Below are 20,366 nucleotides of genomic sequence, written 5' to 3' on the forward strand. Positions count from 1 at the left end.
AAACTGGCAGAGCAAGTCATGGCTTAAATAATCTGATCACATACATATGTTCTGCAGGCTTCTTAAACATTTGGTTTTTCTAACTGACTTGAGCTTTTAAGCACTTGTATTTTGGCATCAGTAGGATAGACATTATTCTTTTTGATGTACAGTAAGAGCTTTGGGAGGGGAGAATTGAACCTAATAGCAGATATTTTTGCCTTCCTATTTCCCAGTTAAAAATGGAAAAATAGCTGAAGTCAATGTTTGCAAAGTGCTAAAGCAGTTCAGACCTATGTACTGTGGTTTACAAAAGTGACTTGATCACTTGGACATCCTAATATCTAAGTAGTTTTTGAAAATTTTGTCCAGGATGTTGCAATCTTCTGAGCATTCTTTCACAGATCTTGTTCATTAAGTATTCTGTAGAGTGTGATAGAAAGTGCCAGTTGTTGAGGAGTTTCCTGCTGTGTGCACCTTTTCTTTAAGTTTCAATGAAACAAAAATCGTATAACACATTTGTCTCATAATGGTATGATCCTGTGATCTTTTTATTGTCTTTAATAGCAAAACTTCCTTGTGTATCAGATCTGAATCTCTATACAGAGAGAATTTCTTAGCTAAGCAAATGGAAGAAGATAACCCAGGAGAGAGAAATGGATTTGGTGTGAGGAGATGCTCTACCCAGTATCTAAGGTGTTTGGCCCTAGTGTCTAATGTCCATATAATGCCCTCAAAGATTTTGATGTACATAGTTTATTTTAAATATATAATATACTGAAGACTGACGTCCTATGTTATTTTCACACTTTCCCATATAATGCTACCTTTCTCTGATATTTATATAATAGTGAAGATATGTCCTGTTCCATCTTAGGTATGCTTAATTATTACATTTTTATTATTTGGGTGCTTTAATGAAAAGGGATCTACTGAAACATAAATGTTTATTTCTGTAATTTCAATGAGAAGAAATGGTGTGAGTGAAACTGAGTAGGAATACTAATTGCCAGTATTAACAAACATAGGAATTAAAGGACTCCCTGCTAGACTGGGAGCAGTGTCCTACTTCTACAAGCAACCTAACCGATATAATCCCCAAAATGCACCTTTTTTTTTTTTTTCCCCCTCAGATTAGAATACACAGTATCCATTCCCTCATCACATAATTTCTTTTCTGCATCTTTCTAGTTGGAATTTATGAAAATAGCATATTTGTGCATGTGGGAGACTAAGGATGCATACAGCATTCGCTTTGTATTAATGCAATCCTTTATTTTCTTCAAGGTACGGAAACAAAATTTTTGAAGTTCTGTAGTTTGGTAGTTCTCGGCTTCTGCTGCAAAACTTCAGTTTCATAATATAATCATAATTGCACTTAAATTCTAAAGTAGACTGACACTGGGAGAGGGGTGGGATGAATTGTTCTACTTAGCAAACCCAGAATTCAGCCCTTTGTTTTGTTTTAGCTTTTAATTTCTACAGCTACTCCTTTCTCTTTCTTAGTTGCATATTTGAACCTGAGGGAAATGCGTGCAGCCTGACAGATAGCACTGCTGAAGAACATGTCCTGGCACTAGTGGAACATGCAGCAGATGAAGCTCGGGATAGAATCAATCGATATCTACCCAACAGCAAGGTCTACTGCACAACAAAGTTCACAGTTCCATTTTGTGTCTGATTATTGAATGCTTTGTTTCATCTTTGAAAACAGGCTTTAGTATTATATTTTCTGAGACTGTAACATCTATGATATATGCTCTGTGAGGAATACCAGTATGGCTATTGTCAATCATTTAGCTCCCATTGAAGACCCATTTTAGGGTGTCCTAAGAGGATTTTGAGTTGTATATTGTGTGTTGAACATCTTTAGACATTCTCTTGAAGAAAGCAGTGAAATGTTGCTCAGTCTTGAATCTGCTTCCTTAATTGCAATCCTTAGCATCGAAAGTGATTAAAATAGCATCATACTCTTCTTATTGTTGCAACCTCAGAAAAAGCAAACTTGGACATAGTTTGAAGGTTTATCAGGATTTCCGCACACACACCCTAGGAAATTCAGGAGTTTTAAGCGTTGAATTACAGTTTTCAATGAGAAGTCCAGAACCTCTTGCAGTTTCATATAGCTGTGGTCAGCTATAGCACGTTCTTGTGTGAGTACAAATTATAGACATCCTTCAGTGACTAGGAGAATATACCAATAGTTTGCCCATGTTGGAGTTTCGGACAGTGCTAATCACAGGTTTCATCATCTTGAATGTGATTCTGTTACTGTTCCATGTTTGGTTTTGTGCTGTTCCAAGAGCTAGAAGGAAAAGCTCAGTAATACTGTTAGTGCAGTTTTCTCAGCATGTTCTGTTTATGGGTTGTTACCACTGTGTGATAATGGTGGATTCCTTCACTGCTTCATGCGGGGGTTGGAGTGAATGCTACAGGCATTTGCTACAGGCCTATGCTGAGATACGTTTACTCTGTTTACCTTGCATTGTGTGGAGTCTTTATTAACACCTTTTTCCTCATTTCTCACTCTGTCACATATTCCAGTGACCACTGCAGTCAAAAAAATAATCAGGATGTTGCTACATCCTGAATTTTCCAACTATTTTTTTAACAACTGTTGCAGAAGAAATATTTGCTTTGAAGCATTAGTGGTAACAGTTGTCTTCAAACTTAAATGTCTATTTCTTGGACAGTGGCCCTTATTATGCAGTCACCTTAGGCTCAACTGGATTAGGAAGTAAAACCTTAACAACAGGAGAAGGTTTAGTTTCTTCAGTATATTTCTGTTTCTTTGGATAATTAGAAGACTTGCTAGGATTGAAGGTAATTTGAAACCTCCAAAGTAAGAGTGGCTTTTTAAAAACCCTTTAAAGCAATACTGATTTTCTGCTAATTGCTAACTTTACTGAAAAGGTCTTTCATGATGATACAGCCAGTTTTGCAATGTTCAAGAATTGTTCTGGGTATGCAGCTCTTAATTGTCTAGGCTGTCAATCAGCTAGACAACTGATTGCAGATGCCACTGAATCTAGGTAACACTGATATGTTCTTAGAATTCAGCCATTGTGAACTTTTGCCATCACTTGAAGGTATTGTTCTTGTTTATTCTCTTTCCAGCATTTATTATCTCTGGTTTTATTACATGCCAACATTAGTTTTGGCCTTAAATTAGTTTCTGACATCAGCTTAGCTTGTTGCATCAGTTCTGTCTCTATCATTACAGACCCCAGCCCCAGTGTTCTATTGTTTTTCACATCTCTTGCTGTCTTTTTAGCATTGTTTGTGTGTGCACTGAGAGGTTTGTCACCTCTTTAAGAATTTGATAAATTCATAAAAATACTTCTAATTACAGAAAGTTGTAGCTGAGACATGAAAACAAGCAGTTTGGTCTAGATACGAAAATAAACAGTGAGGTAGATTGTGGATAGGATTTACAGATCTGCTTCTAAAACGAAAGTGTGTTCTAGGCTTGGCAGTCAGAAAGGCTGGTTCTATACTAATTATAATGGAATTGATTTTTGTCTTGGATGCAAACTTTAGATCTGATTTACGAAGATGAATAAGGAGTTGTGTATATGATGTACAGACTTTTACTCCTAAGTCTTCTGCTCTGAAGCATTTGCCAGGCAGTGATAAATAGTTTAATTCTCTGTATTAAAAAGAGTACTAGACTGCAGGATCTGAATATGGGTAAAAATGCGTTTTGTAGTTTTCTGTGTAAGTAAACAACTCCTCCTTTGGGCTTGGACTGTTTTGAATAATTGCTTCTGTATCTTTGTGGTTCTATTTACAGATTGGTTATCTAAAAAAAAATGGAGATGGAACTTTATTATTTAATGTAGTAAATTCATCTGATCCAGAAGCAGAAGGTAAATGCCATAATTTTTCAAGCAAACACTTCTAATGTTTAATGTTCTAGCAGATTTTGAAGTCCTAACTGTACACACAGATCCTGTGTATTATAGATGAGTTTAAAAAAAACCAACCAAACAAACAAAACCCAACAAACTTCCCAAACCATTTTCCCCAACAGCTATATTTAGTATCTCCAATATAAAGTGTTTCTCTGCCTTTCAAATTTTCACTTCTCAGATGCTCTGTTTTACTCATGCTAACAGTAAGGAGGTAAAATAATACCTACTTATAAGCAGTTATACATTGCTACAACTTCATCGAGAACTTGAAAGACAGGCTTCTGCTCCGGGTACCTGGTATTGTTAAAATCTAATAGACAAAAGGTGAATGAAAGTTCTATAATCCTATGTAAATGTGCAATGCACAGATGCAAATTCAGAATCATCTTTTACTTATTTCATAATTTAAATTATTAGCTAAATTTCAGTTTAAAGTTAATTATATTTTGCTCAATTGTTCTTCTTTAGTTCCCTGATCTTTTCTGTGGCTTTTTGTTTGTGTTACTACTATACATAATTTATGCTGTCTTATGCTTTTCTCAAAATGCAGAAGTTTTAAAGTTTAATGAATGAAATGTCATAGTCTTTATGCTGCTGTGTCGTGTTGATTTAGCACCTCCTTCTCTGCACCTTTTGAGATTGGAATTCATTCACAGCTCACCTATTGTTGCACTGGTGAATGCATGAACCCGTTTGACTAGTCACATATCTATTGATTTTTTTGACTGGGAGATACAAACCTGTACCTCTGTCTACATTCCTTTTCATTCGGTACTAAATTTTTCTGGAATGGAAGTGAACATTTGGCTGCCATCATGCCTTTACCTATTTCTAAAAAAAAATAAATATTAAAATGAAAGTGATTTAATACCTCTGAAATTATGCCATTGAAAATTTAGACAGTGATGATAAAGGGAACAGAGCAAGCTTTCACTGTGTGCTGTAAAGAACTGTACTGCTAACTTGATGTTTCTGTGCTCCAGAATCTTTTTTGATTGTATAGTTAATACTAGTTACACTGAATTTACAGCTAGTAGTATAATCTCAATTTTTTTTCTTTTTAAATCCTAGTAAAGTTCTAGTGCTAAACTTGCTTTCTGTTTTTCAGTAATTGACCGTAACTACCACTGGATTCCATAATAGCCAGTGAGATTTAAAATTACTGGAAGTGTCCTAAATGATATTGGGATTTTTTTGAGTTTAAAAGCATATTCCAAATTATTCAAGCCATTTTAAGTAAGCAGTTCTCAAAGCTTCAGAAGCAAGAAATATTACTATAGCCATAATGATAATTATCTTAACAAGGTTCTTTATGTGGTGTCTGGGTTTCTATAGACAAACTACCACTTAGTCAACGTAAGAAATTGATTGTATCACTTCATAACATGTGGATCTTGAATGTTTGTGAATCAACAAGTAAAAGAATTTCAGATGCTGCTGTATACCTTAAAAGTGAAATAACCAAGTAAGTCATCGAGCTTGTGAATATGGAACAATACTTACAGATGTATTTGAAATTTAAATGGAGAACTTGAATTACACTACCTATCCTTAATGTACAGGTTAAAAGACATTTAGGCTTTACGGTAACAACAGCTTTTTGAAATAGCAAAATCTCAATTTTTCACTATAAATTTTATACATTAAATGCTTTTCTAAAAATAATCATCATCTTTTAAACCAAATTATTAGAGGAAGAGACTCACCCAGTGGATCTGAGTTCACTGTCAAGCAAATTATTACCTGGGTTCACCACGCTGGGCTTTAAAGATGAACGAAGAAATAAAGGTAAATGCCAAAGAACATGTTTGAACTTTGTGTTAATTAAATGTTTGCATTATTTCTTGATATAAAACAATTTCAGATCATGCCTGTCTCCAAGTGAAAGTTCACTTGGTTATTTCTATAACATATAATTATTCCATTTACAGCAGAATGAAGTTTTAATTAAATTGTCTTTTTTGCTTATTAAACATAACTTAATTAGGAGTTTATGGATTAATGTTTTGTCTTTGTGTTATAGCCACAATAAAAGCTTTTCAGTAATGGTACTCCATTTTCTCTGGAGGAGATATTTTTTTCTGAACAACCGTGCTTAGAGTTGAGATTAAAAAAAAACCCTTTTGGTCATTTGCGTTTTTGTATCATATGACAAGGATTTCACTGATGGTATTATTGAGATTTTTAATGGTTTCTCATGCTTTCCAGAAACTGACTGGCAAGCAACAGTGAAGTAGACACATGCAAACAGTAGAAATATAAAGGGGGCGGGAAAATGAATCTTTTTTGTGGGAGTGGGGTGGTTGGCTTAGTTCTTTATTTTCCTGACCCATGTAACTGAAACCAACCGGTATTTATACGGTTTATTTATATTTATTTATATGGTTAAAATAGTCATGCTGATTCTAGAGTCTGGAAGTGTCCTTGTGATACTGCTCTTGATTTCAGTTGGAGGGAAAAATGCACTGAGCTTTCTGTTTCAGAAAACAAAATATTCCCCCCCTCTGTGATCTTTTACGCTTGTAACAATCATTTGTCATCTTTCTTCTACCTGTCCAGTAACCTTTCTTACAAGTGCTAGTACAGCACCTTCCATGCAAAACAACTCTATATTTCATGATTTGAAATCAGATGAAATGGAGCTCCTGTATTCAGCGTATGGTGATGAAACAGGGATACAGTGCGCCTTAAGGTAAGCGCTTCCTTATACGAGGCCTAAGTTCTCATAGAAATTCTATGAAAAGCATTTGGGCCTAAATCTTAACCAGGAACCTCCAAATCCTGATTTTTATTTTTTTCTTTTTTTCTTTTGTTCTGGTGAAACTTATTTTAAAAATAACTCACTATAAAACTTGAGGCTACCTTGTTGGTGGGGTTTGGTTTGGGTTTGGCGTTTGTTTGATGTTTGTTGTTGTTGTTCGGGAGGAGGGGGTTGTCTTTTGGTTTTTGTTGGTGGCTTGGGGTTTTTTTTTTTTTTTTTTAATTGGTTGTTTTTTTGTTCCATTTGCATTTTGAAGTTACCCTATTTTATTGCAAGGCTGTTATGGATCTTGTCATTAGGGTCTTTGACTGCAGGATATTACAGGTACTAAAAATTTAGTGTTTTGCTTTAAACTCAGCAGTAAGTGGGTTTAGATATGCAAGTAATAGATTTCATTGAGTTTAAAACAGTGATAATTTCAAGGCATTTCAAAACAGTTAAAGCTACTTGAAAAGGAAAATGCCAGTTTTCATTAAATTGTTGTCATGGTTTAAACCCAGCCGGCAACTCAGAACCGCACAGCTGCTCGCTCACTCCCCCCGTTTCTTTCTCCCCCCACTCCTGGAGGGATGGGTAGGGGGATTGAAAGAATGTAACTCCCACGGATTGAGATAAGAGCAGTCCAGTAACTAAGGTATAATACAAAACCACTACTGCTGCCACCAATGATAATAATGATAAGGGAAATAACAAGGGGAGAGGATACAATTGCTCACCACCCGCCGGCCGATACCCAGCCCAACCCGAGCAGCGATCTGGGTCTTCCGGGTGACTCCCCCCAGTTTATATACTGGGCATGACGTGCTGTGGTATGGAATACCCCTTCGGCTAGTTTGGGTCAGGTGTCCTGTCTCTGCTTCCTCTCGGCTTCCCCTCCTCCCTGGCAGAGCATGAGACTGAGAAAGTCCTTGATCGGAGTAAACATTACTTAGCAAGAACTAAAAACATCGGTGTTATCAGCACTATTCCTAGGCTGAAAGTCAAAAACACAGCACTGCACTAGCTACTAAGAAGGAGAAAAATGACTGCTACTGCTGAACCCAGGACAATTGTTCATCTTAAAGGGAAAGAATTAATCACAAGCTTTTTTGTTTCCTTTGTGGAATTTTTTGTTTGGTTGTTTTCTGGTTTTTGTTTGTTTTTTTTTTAATCCACTACGAGCGATAGTTCCAAGTGAAAACTTGATGGTAGTTGTGAAAACCAAGTTTGCATGTACATTTTTTCTTCCGTTAAAAAAAAAGGGGGGGGAGGGAAGGAAAAAAAACCCCCTTATCTTAAAGGCCTTAATTGCTTTTCTGAAAAAAAAAAAAAAAAAAAAAAAAAAAAAGGAAGAGCAAAAGAACAAAGAAAATGTAGGTGCATAGTTGGGGAAATCCATGTTGTAAGTTGAAATTTTTTTTAATTTTTTTTTTTTTTTTTAAGTGAAAGTAAACATGTTCTGTAATGGTTATTTCCATTCCTACCAGCTTACAAGAATTTGTGAAGGATGCTGGAAATTACAGCAAGAAAATAGTAGATGATCTTCTGGACCAGATCACTAGTGGAGATCATTCCAAAACTATTTATCAGCTAAAGCAGGTGTGTCCTTGATGCAGAGAAATGTCATAAGTTCATCAAAACAAGAATGGACCTACTTCTGGGTTTTAATATTGTATGAGATACTTTGTTTTCCACTGTCAGTTTAAACATTGCAGGTTTAGCTGTTCATCTGTTGTGAACCAAATTAGGAAACAAATTAATCAGCAGAGAAGTAATCTTTTTCTTTAGCTAGATCATTTCTCCCATGTGGTTCGCCGTGTGACTACAGAAAAGAAAAGGCAGGGGTTGCAGCATAGAAGGGGGAAGAAAGGGCCTACCAACTGAGTGCTGTTTAGGCAGCCCTGTCACTCAATGTCATGACTTAACATGTCTGCTTCTGAGTTACATTACAATGCTTTTGCTAGGGATTTTTTATTTCTTAATTTAAATGCAAAATATATTCTTTGTGGAAGAATTAATTATTTGGAATGTTGATATAATGTTGGAGAATAGATTAATATCGCTGTACAGGTATCAATTACCCAACAGTGCTAACTTTTAAATTCATGTAGTGTGTCTGAAGGAAAAACTTAAGTTATTTCTGAAAGCACTTTACCTAGGAGATTCATACTAAGACTGGAGAAGAGATTTTTCTCAGAAGTATATGTAATTCTGGTTGGAACATTTGCATTTCCAAGACAAATCAGACTACCAGAAATTGCAAAATCTTGTTTTATGTTATCTTCACTCTGAAAACCACTCTAGTTTGAAATGGTTGTCTGCTGTTTAAAATGATGACATTCTGAATGATTCAGGAATAAAGAAAGGGAGGTAGAAGGGGAGGACAGAAGGCACTCAGGCATCCTAACACGGTGGAAATGAGATTATGTTAAATGTCTGCAGACTTAGAAGAAGAATAGGGGGAGTTATGTTTGGGGGAAAAAGGAAACAATAGAACAAAAAATGCAGAGGATCCTTCAGAATTTTCTGGGTATTTTTTCCAGTACCTACTGGAAAAAGATTGTATATGAAACAGGAGGAAATGTAAAGGATTAGTTAAAAAAACAAAACAAAAAAACCAGAAGTTCAAAACCAGTATTTTGAACATTGTTCAATATTGAATTTAGCTTTAAAATAAAACATGCCTTTCCCTTTTTGCCACCTTGTTCTATGAATATAGTTCCAAATGAGAATTTCTGAATACCTTTCGAATGGCCATTGGCTATTTACATTTAAAAATGGTGTTCAGTTGTGACATATGTGGATGTGTACAGATTTTGTGCGGTTAAATGTGTTTCAGTGGTGATGTGCCATGGTGTTTGGTGCTTGAATATTTTGTGGTGTTACATTTGAGCAAGAATGAGTATCTCTGAAAGTGCAATCTTAAGACTTGCAATCTTCTGATTTGGAATCAGAAGGTACTTCAGTGATACTGCACTTGAATATGAAGTTCGTGAGTAGAAGAAATAGTGTAAGGAGACTCAAAGATTACTTAAAATGCATAAACAAGTATTTCAAAACAGTAACTGTTATACCGTAATTGCATTACAGATACTTCAAAAAGTTAGCTGTCTATAGCCTCATTTTGTGTGGGAAGTTTGAATATAAATGTACTTGAAATTGTACAAGAGAGAGGTTTCTCCCTTATGTTGAATAAAATAACATTCTTTCTTTCCAGAGGCGAAACATCCCAGTAAAACCACTGGATGAAGTTAAAGTAAGTTATGCTGATACTCAGTCTGGTTTGTTTTGGTTCAGGTTTTTTATTAGAAAAAGTGTCTTGGCATTTGAAGTAGAGAAAGTGATGTTCTCTTGGTTTCCAACATTCAGATTCTGAATTTTATTTAATGTGCATTTGTTCTGTATAATACTACAGAAAAAGATTGATAGTGGAGTATATGATAAAGAAGGGACTGTTAGGTTAGTCCAAAAGAGGCTGTCCTATTTAGCTCTAAATTGCTTACGTGAATGTTTATGGTCACCCATTAGAGAAGAACTAGTCATTTTTGTTGCTTTTTTTTAAAGGTTTTATGCAAATATCACAAAATAGTGATAGTGTTCCATGGTAGCCTGGGGTCTAATAATGGTGAATCAGTAAATTACACAAACTGAGAGTATTCTTAGGAAACACAAGTATAAGCTATGAAATGCTAAGATCTAAAATATGATTTGGTTCTCTAGGTTCTGCCAGTTCTCATAAAAGAAGAACACAAGTTACGTAATACCTGTCCAGATTCTTCCAAACAGATTATGGTAAAGTGGTTTATGTGTTTAAAAAAAAAAAAAAAAAAAAAAAAAAAGGCATTGAGACATGCTTTTTGTCTAGAATAAGCTTTCACTACTTAAAATGGATTCTCTGGCACTCAGTCTATTTTAGTTGGTGGCTTTGTGGCTTTGTCCTATTGTTCTGTATTCTCTAGTTTAATTCAGCATGCATAACAATCTCAGAGGCAGAAAGACCAATTAGTAATCTGAAAGATACTTAATTTGCTGATGAATATTTGAGGTTCAACCTGCTATAAAATTTTTTAAAACCTCAGTTTTACCACATCCATTGAAAATGTGTGTTAGAAAGTAGTGGTAAATAATGCATATCTTACGCTTTCACAGCTACTAATCAATCTTTTTTTTAAGTGGTTTTATCTTGCAAATTATTTGTGACAACAGAAAATTTGTGCTGTATTCCATGGCAATTCACATAAAAATCATATGGATTACATTATAATGACCAATAAAATTTATAGTTTTATAAATATTCCTTATTTTTTGTGGAAGGGTTTGTATTTCTCTACAAGGTGACTGGTTAATTCATGAAAGTGCTAAATTTCATTTCCATATTTCTAAAAATTAATACGTGGGAGTATATTTACCAGCATGTTTATTTACCAGCAACTTTTACTGTGATTACATAGCAGTATTGCAACAAGTATGGGAAAAAAAAACGCAATTTTTGTTGTAGCGCAGGCTGTATTTCAGTATCCAACTGTATTGAAGAAAATACTTGGGAGACCAGCTCCAGCTGATGCTGTGTATAGGGAGGCCCACCTTAGTGGTTTTGTTAGTCACGTACTAAAAATTTCAATAAATCCAGTGTTGCGTTGAGAAGGTGAAGGAAAAGGGGATCTGGAAGTGTCTCATGGTGATACTGATAATGCTTCCCTCTGCCAGGGTTTTGCCATGGGACAGGAATGAGTTGAGCAGGTAATTGAGTTCCAGAGGACTTGGTAATGTTGGTTTCAACAGTCCTGGATGTTGAGATGAAAGATATTTAGACTACTGTACAGATCCCTTACCATTCATATGACTGGTCTGTCCTGGAACCATCTGTGAGCTGCTTGTGAGTTGCAGGTTAGCCAAGATCGCTACGGATGCTCCAGTCTCAAGTGTTGTGCTGCGCATTTTTGAGAGTATGGATTCATGCATGTACCTTAAACATTAAAAAGTTATTATGACAGCTTATCACTATTGCTAGTCTTTCTGTTTCTTGTATTCTAATAGGTTGGAGAATCTGCTGGAGACAGTAACACTTCTGACTTGGACTTTCTCTCTATGAAACCATACTCAGATGTATCTCTTGACATTTCTATGTTAAGTTCATTAGGTAAGTAATTAAATATACAAGCCATCAATTGCAGTTTTGTTGTACTATTTAGGCAAAATAACAGCTACATTTGTTAAGCATAAAAATGTGTTCAAAAATTTGAAATAAGTCTACATTTGACATATATAAAAGTCTATAGGTGACATAGGTAAAAGGCTGGTACAAGGTAAGTGAAACATTGGTCTGTTTCTGCTTTGAGACAAGCTAACTTTTTGGTATCACTGAAGAAATCAAAGTATTTGTACCTCACAATTCTAATAGTTCTGCTTGGTTTTATGTGTTCATAGTAACATAAATTTTAAGAATCAGTGTGTAGCTTTGGTTCAGAAATGTTAACTGCTTCATATGCTGTTTTTTGAAATAACTTGGGCAGTAGGTAAGTATGTGGAGCTCAATCATATCACTCACCACTTGGAATGTCCCAAAAGAAAAATCAGAGGAAATTTCAGGCGTTAGGAAGACTTTAGCTTCAAATAAGACCGTTGTATGAAAGCGTTAGGATATTGTTTCAAATACACATCTTTGAGACGTATCCTTGTTTAAATACTACACAAAGCAATGTTCCCATTTCTGCAGTCTGCCAAGCTGGCCAAATGTCTTCAATAATGCCATCACAAATAATAGCACCACTCATGGTTTAAGATACTTTTAATTCAGAATGTGAAAGATGCTGAACGATACTAGGACTCAGTTCAGTTTCAGCCATTTCCCATCGTGCTCTCCTTGAGCCTCCAATATCACCAAATGTTTTCCAACATGTATTTCTTGAAATTGAAAACAGATCTGCAGCTGTTGCCTCTTAGAAGTGTGAAGGAACGTGTTTATTTTAGAGTTGTTTTTTTTTTTATAGTGACTTGATAATTCATGAGTCAATCTGCATGTGCTAATTATGGGTTTTGATTGGTAACTGGTGGCCATTAGGGAAAGTGAAGAAGGAGCTTGATCATGATGATAACCATTTACATTTGGATGAAACAACTAAGCTGCTGCAAGACCTTCATGAGGCTCAGGCTGACAGAGTGGGATCCCGGCCATCATCAAATTTGAGTTCCCTCTCCAATACCTCTGAAAGAGACCAACATCATCTCGGTAAAGTTACCTTTGTCACAGAAGTTGTGGTACTGCTGCTGTAATTGAAACTTACTAAAATTTATACTTTAATTTACATAAATCTTTGTATGAAACTACTCTGATAAAATAGTGTGTTAACTACAGGATTATGTTTTAATTTTTAAATATGTATGGCAAAGGCAACTAAGAAGACATGCTTTTGACTTGTGGAATTAAGGACACTAACTGTAGTTACTTATTTTTTTATTAGACATGATTGAAGTAATTGTGAAGTAAATTGATACTGACCAGCAAATCCCTATATGCACTTGCATTTTATGCTCTTAGAAATACTAAGAAGTATTAATTTTTCTTTGACGTGGTTGTATGCAGCAAGGAACAGGTGGGATTCTACAACAGCCTTCCACTGTCAATACTTAAGTTCAATGATAAAACAGGATGGTAGGTTAACATACCACTTAATAATTTGTTGCCATCTTTGTAAAGGTAGGACATGTTGGTGGAATGATACTCAATGACATTTTGTATAATTTTTTAGCTCAGATTAGTAGAATAATGACTGCTTTTTCCGAAAAGGTCTAAATTAGTGAAGAATCTTGTAATTTCTTTTTCAAAATCTCCTGTTTAAATACCATTTAGATGTCTGTCTTGCTTTAAAAGTCTGAAAGGAACATGTGAAATAACCATGGTGTTTATATGCATAAATGCCTCTCCATTATTTTTCTGTACTTCTAAAAGTTTTTCTTTTATTTCCCATATTCTACAGGAAGCCCCTCTCATCTGAGTGTTGGAGAGCAGCAAGACATGGTTCATGATCCCTATGAATTTCTTCAGTCTCCGGAAACCTCAAATGCCACTACTAACTAATCTGACATGTACTATATATATTTTGTATTTTAATTGTATTATGTTTTTATAAAGTTTTTGTCCATGGCAGAAACCTCAATTTTGTTCCTCTTTTCTATGAGGATTCCTGTATAATATTATTATATATGCTGTCTTAGACAAAACAAAACAAACTACGTAGTACATCATGTTGTTAGCAATGTACCAAGACCGGCTTTTGGTTTGTTTGTTGAGGGAGATTGTTGTGTACTGGTGTGTGTGTCTTAACTGAAAACCAGCAAATAATGTGTTAGAAAAATTTGTGTTTCATAGAAATTAAGAAGTGATCATTTTCCCAGTATAATGGCAGCAGTCATTAAATGTTTCTAGTAAAATGATCTAACAGTTCTGTTCAGGTTCTAACTTGAACATTTTCAAGGAGGACTATTTTATTCTAGCAGTGACAGAGCTGCGTGAATTGTGATCATTATTACATTTCCCATCTCCTATTGTTAATGATCTGTTGTTTCTGTTTCCACATATTTAAATCTTTTTTTAATCACTCTAGAGGAGAGTAACAGTGCTTGATAGTTGCATTAAAATGCTTGCTACAAGAGTTCTACCCTGGATCTAAAAAAAAAGATGGATGTTTTTGTGGTCCCTTGTGTTTTGAAACACAAATTAAATATAATACTTGTATTTTTTAATTTAATCTGTATATTGGCTGGAAAAGAAAATCTGGGTAAGGCGTGCTTTTCAGTAATTTTAACAACACTTTTATAATCCAGTATTGATGAAACTGGGGGATTTTGTACCATTGATACATGCAAGCTGGACAAATTTATGAATTTACAATATTTTGTAAATATTAATAAAAATACAAAGCCACTTTTGATTTTTTGCAAATATCTTGTTCTTGCCAGGAGAAAATTCATTTCCTTATCTTTACCAAATCTGAAATAGTAGGCAGTCTTGATCTGAGTTTTTGTGCTGCCTCAAGAGATAAATTTCATCATGACACATATAGTTGTAAACAAAATTAACTGTGAATTTCTAGGAGCCAACAAGGAAGTCTCTCAGGTAACTGATATCAAAGTCTTGATAAAGGCTAAACAGGAAGATCTCAAACTAGTTATTTGTGGTCTAGACTGCTTCCCTCCCCTTCTGAGATTCTTCCCCACCCCACTTAAGCATATGCGTTTTGTGTTTAGCTGTTATCTGTTATTTTATGTTCAATAAGCTGTGATTCTGGTGGCTGCCTTTTCCCCTCTATACGCTAGTTGACTGCTGTTTCTATTGCAACAAGTCATTTGTGGGATTTTCACCTGAACTGGATCAAAAACTTTTGAGTTTCAAACATTCTTTGCTTTCCCCCTAGTCAGTAAGTTTCACAATTAAAGGAGCAGTGGCGTCCACCTAAAGGCTGGAAGTAAAGAGTAAGGATCAGGAGGCAGGAGGGAGCTCTCGAAATCATCATTGCCTGGCAAAGACAGTGATAGCAAAGCTTTTGTGAGTTATCTTGATTGCGAAGGATTTAATACCGATTCTTCCGCAGGAACAAAGCTCTGTGGCATGTTCCTCTGTGCCATTACATCATTCTTGTGTCATGCCTTAATACTGAGCATAAACACAGATTTTGATAAAATACTTTGATAAATCAGGTAAGTATCTTACCTATGCCAGCCTTCTTTGATGAAAGTATCTTGGGTTTGCAATTCATCCTGAGGTGAAAAGTTTTGGTCATGTATAAACTTTGCAGGCTAATTGCGCTATTTATCGGTTACAGGTTTAAATGTTGGAGTGTATTTTTAATCATAAGTCTGCAAGCACTTTGATTATTTTCCATTTATTTATTTATTTACATATAGAATACTCTGGTCTAGATAAGTTGGGTCACAGAGGTCATAGCAGAGCTAAAATACTCATCACATGAATTATTGAGGAATAATTACTTTTGAGTATATAGAAAATGTATTCCAAAGTGCACATGTGTAATTCTGTGGGGAAGGATATTTTTTTTTTTTTTTTTTTTTTTAAACTTGGACTGGAGATTTTTATATAAAACAACTTCTAGGATGTTTTTGGAGAGTTAAATTAAACGTTAGTTCTACTGTATCATGGGTTTTGCATAGAAATGGAGGTCAGGTTTAACATTTACATTTAGGTTACTATTCAGACACCACATCCATCCCAAAGAAATGCCAAACCTTCACTGTTATGCTACTGTAGTACTGTACTGTACACAGATCACCAAGATCTGGTTGCACCTATGAATTCCTTATTGTTTCAAGAGGGTCACTTCGCCCCAGGCTTAAGATGCAGTAACTATGCATCCATGGCTACCAATTGCAGGTGTACATTATAGCAATGAATATATCACTACTCAAAGTAACCTGTGCCAAATTTGAAGGACTGGGTTGATTCTAATGGAGTACAAGATATGAATCATTGGGCTCATGAAATCAACAGTATATTTTGAAAACGAGGACTATGTTTTACAAGCAGATTATTTTGATCACATCTTCATGTTTTGTATTTTAAAATTAATTGTGGATTTGCAATAACTCCTGAGGAAAATATTTTGAGTAAGTAAAAGAAACCTGATTGTTTCTTCTGATACACATGATAAAATCACTGTTATATTGTGTAAACATGCTCTGCCTCTTCAGCGTCGGGATAGCTGAATATATTTTGATTAAGGGTTACTTTTTTTTTTTTGGTTGGGTTTTGTTGGGTTTTTTTTTTTTTTTTTTGTTACTTCTTTTGTTTTAACTATTTTCATACAAAATGAGAAAGAAGATTTTCAACTTTCCATTAGAAACTGTCCTAAAGAAAATTCTTACTCCTTGTATGTCACATTTATTGCAAAGGTGTGTTTATGGTAGCTAAACAGCAAAAAAAAGAAAAAAGTCCATTTGTATGTTCAAAGGGTTCTATATGTATTGTTTTGTTATATTTCAGTATTTTTTTGTGATCACAAGAAACAGTAATGCACTGTCCAGTTCTGGTCTCTCCAGTACAGGTGAGATATGCACCTACTGGAACAATTTTAGCACAGGACATCAAGGATGAGGGAATTGGATCATATCTCTTAGGAGGAGAGGCTGAGAGAGCTGGGACTCTTCAGCCTGGAGGAGGCTCAGGAGTGATCTCATCTGTGTGTGCAAATATCTGACAGGAGGGAGATAAGAAGTGGGAGTCTTAATGAAGCGAGTACAAATCCACCAAAGTTAGAAATGCACAGGGGTTTAACATGGCCTTCCACAACTTTATTCTACAAATAGCTGGGACATGCTATTTCTCTCCCTCCTCACAATGTGAGAATATTTTCAAGTTTCTTAGAAGCAAAGAAGCTAAATAGCAAAGTGATTTTTTTTTTCTTTTTTTTTTTTTTTTGTCTTCACAGAGCAGCACTTCCTTGCACACAGTAAATTGTGCTTGCCATGTCAGTGGAGGTACAGGACAGAGATCCATGGGGCAGCAAAGACACGAGGGTTATTGATGTATTAGAAACAACGGAAGTGCCTGAGAACAGTCACACAGGAATTGGGGCTTCTTCCCCCAAAAAAGTGTCAGGATCAATAGCCCAACTGAAGTGCATCTACACCAATGCCCACAGCGTGGGCAACAAACAGGAGCAGCTGGAAGCCATTGTGCAGCGGGAAAACTGTGACATCACAGAAAGATGGTGGGTTGACTCCTGCAACTGGAGTGCTGTGATGGATGGCTATAAAGTCTTCAGAATGGATAGGCAAGGAAGGAGAGACAGTGGGGTAGCTCTGTATGTTAGGAGTTTAGACACACGCAAGTCTGTGGGTCCACCCAGAGATACTGAAGGAATTGGCAGAAGTCTTCTCTAAGCCACTTCCTATCACATATTGGCAGCTCTGGCTAACCAGTGAGATCCCAGCTGACTGGAGATTAGCAAATGCAACACTCATCTACAAGAAGAGCCAGAATAAGGATCCGGGGAGATACTGGCCTGCCAGTCTGACCCTGGAAAAGCTTTAAGAAGCAATTCCTGTTACTACTTACTTGAAGTAGAAAAAAAAAATCCCAAGCCATGTCTCATTTGCTCTTGTCTATGCAGGTTGTAAATTCATATTCAAATACATTGAAAAGCTTTGAAATAATCATTATTGACCTGTAAGCTTATGATCCTTTATAATCATTAAGATTTTGAAAAATTCCTACTTAGTCTATGATTTAACGTATTTCTACCTCTGTTTACCTGTAATCCTACATAGACTAGAAATGGATGGGGTTTGAAGTTGATCTGGTAGACATTTCGTGTTTAGATCATTTGGAAAAGAACTGTATTTTTATGGCAACGCATTTAAATCTGTAATACATGACATCCATAAAATCTTCTAGCTAGATGGCACCATATGTCAACCTACTTTATGTTAGTTACCCTCAGTTTGAATTAATGTTTCTGTTGCTGCTATTGAGAGATGTGCTTCTCAGGATGTTTTTTAAAACCAATCCATAGTTGCTATAGCAAATGGAGAAAATTAAATGCATTTGTGCTAAATGCACCAAGGGGTTTTAAGGAAACACTGAAGATTAATTTGGAATTTATTTTGTCCTCTAATGCTGTATCAAAAATTGTATTGAAGCAGGATGTGAGCAATGGTAAGAAAAACCAGCTTTGTTCTGTGCTTCCACGAGATAGATACATGTCAGTGAAAATGGATATTTGTCTAAATAACTGTGAAAATGGGTTTTTTCTGACAGCTATCATCAATATAATGCTTTAGCACAGCCATCTTCAGTGGCAGCAAAGGGAATGTTGAGAATGCATTGCACACATCTGCAAACATCTTTGTAAATAGTGATTCAGAGTGAAACAACTTTCCTCCACCGTCTGTTTTGAGGTACACAAGTCTAGGTACAGAATGTACATGAAAATGTTAGGAATAAAGAAAAAAACACATTAAAAGCAGAGAATTTTTTTCTTTTTTTTTCCCCCCCTTCCCTTTTTTTTTTTTTTTTTTTTTAGGGCATGTAGTTCTTTGCTTTCTGGCAGATGAATTGCTATAGGAAGAGATTAATGCAGACAAGACCTGAACAGCTGACCAGCAGAAATAACCTGATTTCTCCACCCTACATTCCGGAGTGAATTGTTGGTCTTTACCATGCCACTCCTTTTTAAGTTTGTTGCTTTGCTGCTTTTTGTTTACCTGGCTGCTATAGGATTTGGAGTCTACATACTATTACTGGCACATGGATGGAAATATGCTGGGATTTCTGTATTTATTTTTTCTTTTTTCTGACCTTCTACCATCCTTGAGATATGTTTTTTTATAAATGCTATCTGGTATGTGTCCAAATAGGGGAGGGGAGGAAAAAAAAACCCACCTACCTCACTAATTATGCTACAAGTGAGGGCTAGGGCACCTCCAAAGAAATGGCATTTATTCCCAGTGAGTTTAAGCCCACACTTGAATGTTGTAGAACTAGTTTTATGTAGATTAGCTGGGTTTATGTTGGTCCCATCTTGCAGGAGGGTATGTGTGTACATAACTGTGTGTGTACATATTATAGTTAATAATGTTTTGAACAATCCTCTAAGTAGGTGGTGGCTGGAAGAAAAGGGGCATGGGGCAGGAGATGGAGAAGAGCCACAGCTGTTTGGAGGCCAGGAAGACAATGCATTTCAGTTGAAGGATTTTTCCTAGATTGATCAAAAAAGACTAGATGTCTTAATCACATAAAGTACTCTCTTACAGAGAAATGTCAGTCTTTGAACTAGTAAAAGAGGTTTTTTTTTTTTTAAGTCATGAGTCTTTCAAGGTATTGGAAAAATAATATGCTAGGAAGAAAGCATCTCCCTACATGAATTTAAAAAGTGGTTTTTTTACTCTACACACTTTCACTAACTACTCTGTAGCCCAGCTAGCCATGCAGGAAAGAAATGAGTTTTAAGCAGCTGTTGTGCCATCACTTGACTTCAAGTGAGAGAGAGTCTTGCTCACCAAGAATATGTAAGAAACCAGAGCAGAGTGATGTTCCTCCTCCACCTATCTGATAAAGGAAATAAATATACAAAGCAAACCTGCATGCATCTCCATGACAACCCATCATGATTGTCCTGGTTTTGGCTGGGATAGAGTTAATTTTCTTCCTAGTAGCTGGTGCAGTGCTGTGTTTTGGTTTTAATCTGAGAACAATGCTGATAACACACTGATGTTTTAGTTGTTGCTAAGTAGCACTTACCCTGATCAAGGACTTTTCAGTCTCATGCTATGCCAGTGAGGAGGGGCACAAGAAGCCAGGAGGAAGCAGAGATGGGACATCTGACCTGAACTAGCCAAAAGGGTATTCCATACCACAGCACGTCATGCGCAGTATACTGGAAGGGACTGATCGGTGCTCGGGTTAGGCTGGGTATCAGTGAACAATTGCATTGTGCATCACTGCTGTTGTTTGTTTTTTTTCTTTTCATTGGGTTCTTCCCCCTTCTCTCCCCCCTTTTAGTTTTATATCTCTCTCCTTGTAATTTCCCTTTTCTTTTAGTATTATATTGTACTTTCATTATTAAGTTATTCTTATCTCAACCCACGGGTTTTACTTTTTTTCCCAGTTCTTCTCCCCATCCTGCTGGGGGAGTGAGCAAGCGGCAGCTGGGGTCAAACCATGACACAGGTCCAGGTCTCTCTACTCACAGAGACAGGGTATCCTGCTGTAATACTGT

General features: G+C 35.9%; 1 protein-coding gene across 8 annotated transcripts in view; it reads left to right on the forward strand.

The window, feature by feature from the left end:
- Window positions 1–14,577, forward strand: part of BRD9 (bromodomain containing 9) — a 25,928-nt gene extending 11,351 nt beyond the window's left edge. For 3 of the 8 annotated variants that reach the window (XM_030486504.1, XM_030486693.1, XM_030486791.1), the window contains exons 8-18: window positions 547–675; window positions 1,486–1,618; window positions 3,773–3,848; window positions 5,586–5,681; window positions 6,453–6,585; window positions 8,121–8,232; window positions 9,851–9,889; window positions 10,354–10,425; window positions 11,671–11,773; window positions 12,695–12,862; window positions 13,611–14,577. In XM_030486504.1, the coding sequence (XP_030342364.1) occupies window positions 547–675; window positions 1,486–1,618; window positions 3,773–3,848; window positions 5,586–5,681; window positions 6,453–6,585; window positions 8,121–8,232; window positions 9,851–9,889; window positions 10,354–10,425; window positions 11,671–11,773; window positions 12,695–12,862; window positions 13,611–13,711 (1,162 nt within the window). In that variant the 3' untranslated portion in view covers window positions 13,712–14,577. The remainder of the gene's footprint in view (window positions 1–546; window positions 676–1,485; window positions 1,619–3,772; window positions 3,849–5,585; window positions 5,682–6,452; window positions 6,586–8,120; window positions 8,233–9,850; window positions 9,890–10,353; window positions 10,426–11,670; window positions 11,774–12,694; window positions 12,863–13,610) is intronic. The other 5 variants (XM_030486597.1, XM_030486882.1, XM_030486971.2 and 2 more) reach the window with 3 other exon arrangements.
- Window positions 14,578–20,366: the final 5,789 nt, after the last annotated feature.

This window comes from Strigops habroptila, chromosome 1 (genome assembly GCF_004027225.2).
Source record: "Strigops habroptila isolate Jane chromosome 1, bStrHab1.2.pri, whole genome shotgun sequence".
Classification (NCBI taxonomy): Eukaryota; Metazoa; Chordata; class Aves; order Psittaciformes; family Psittacidae; genus Strigops; species Strigops habroptila.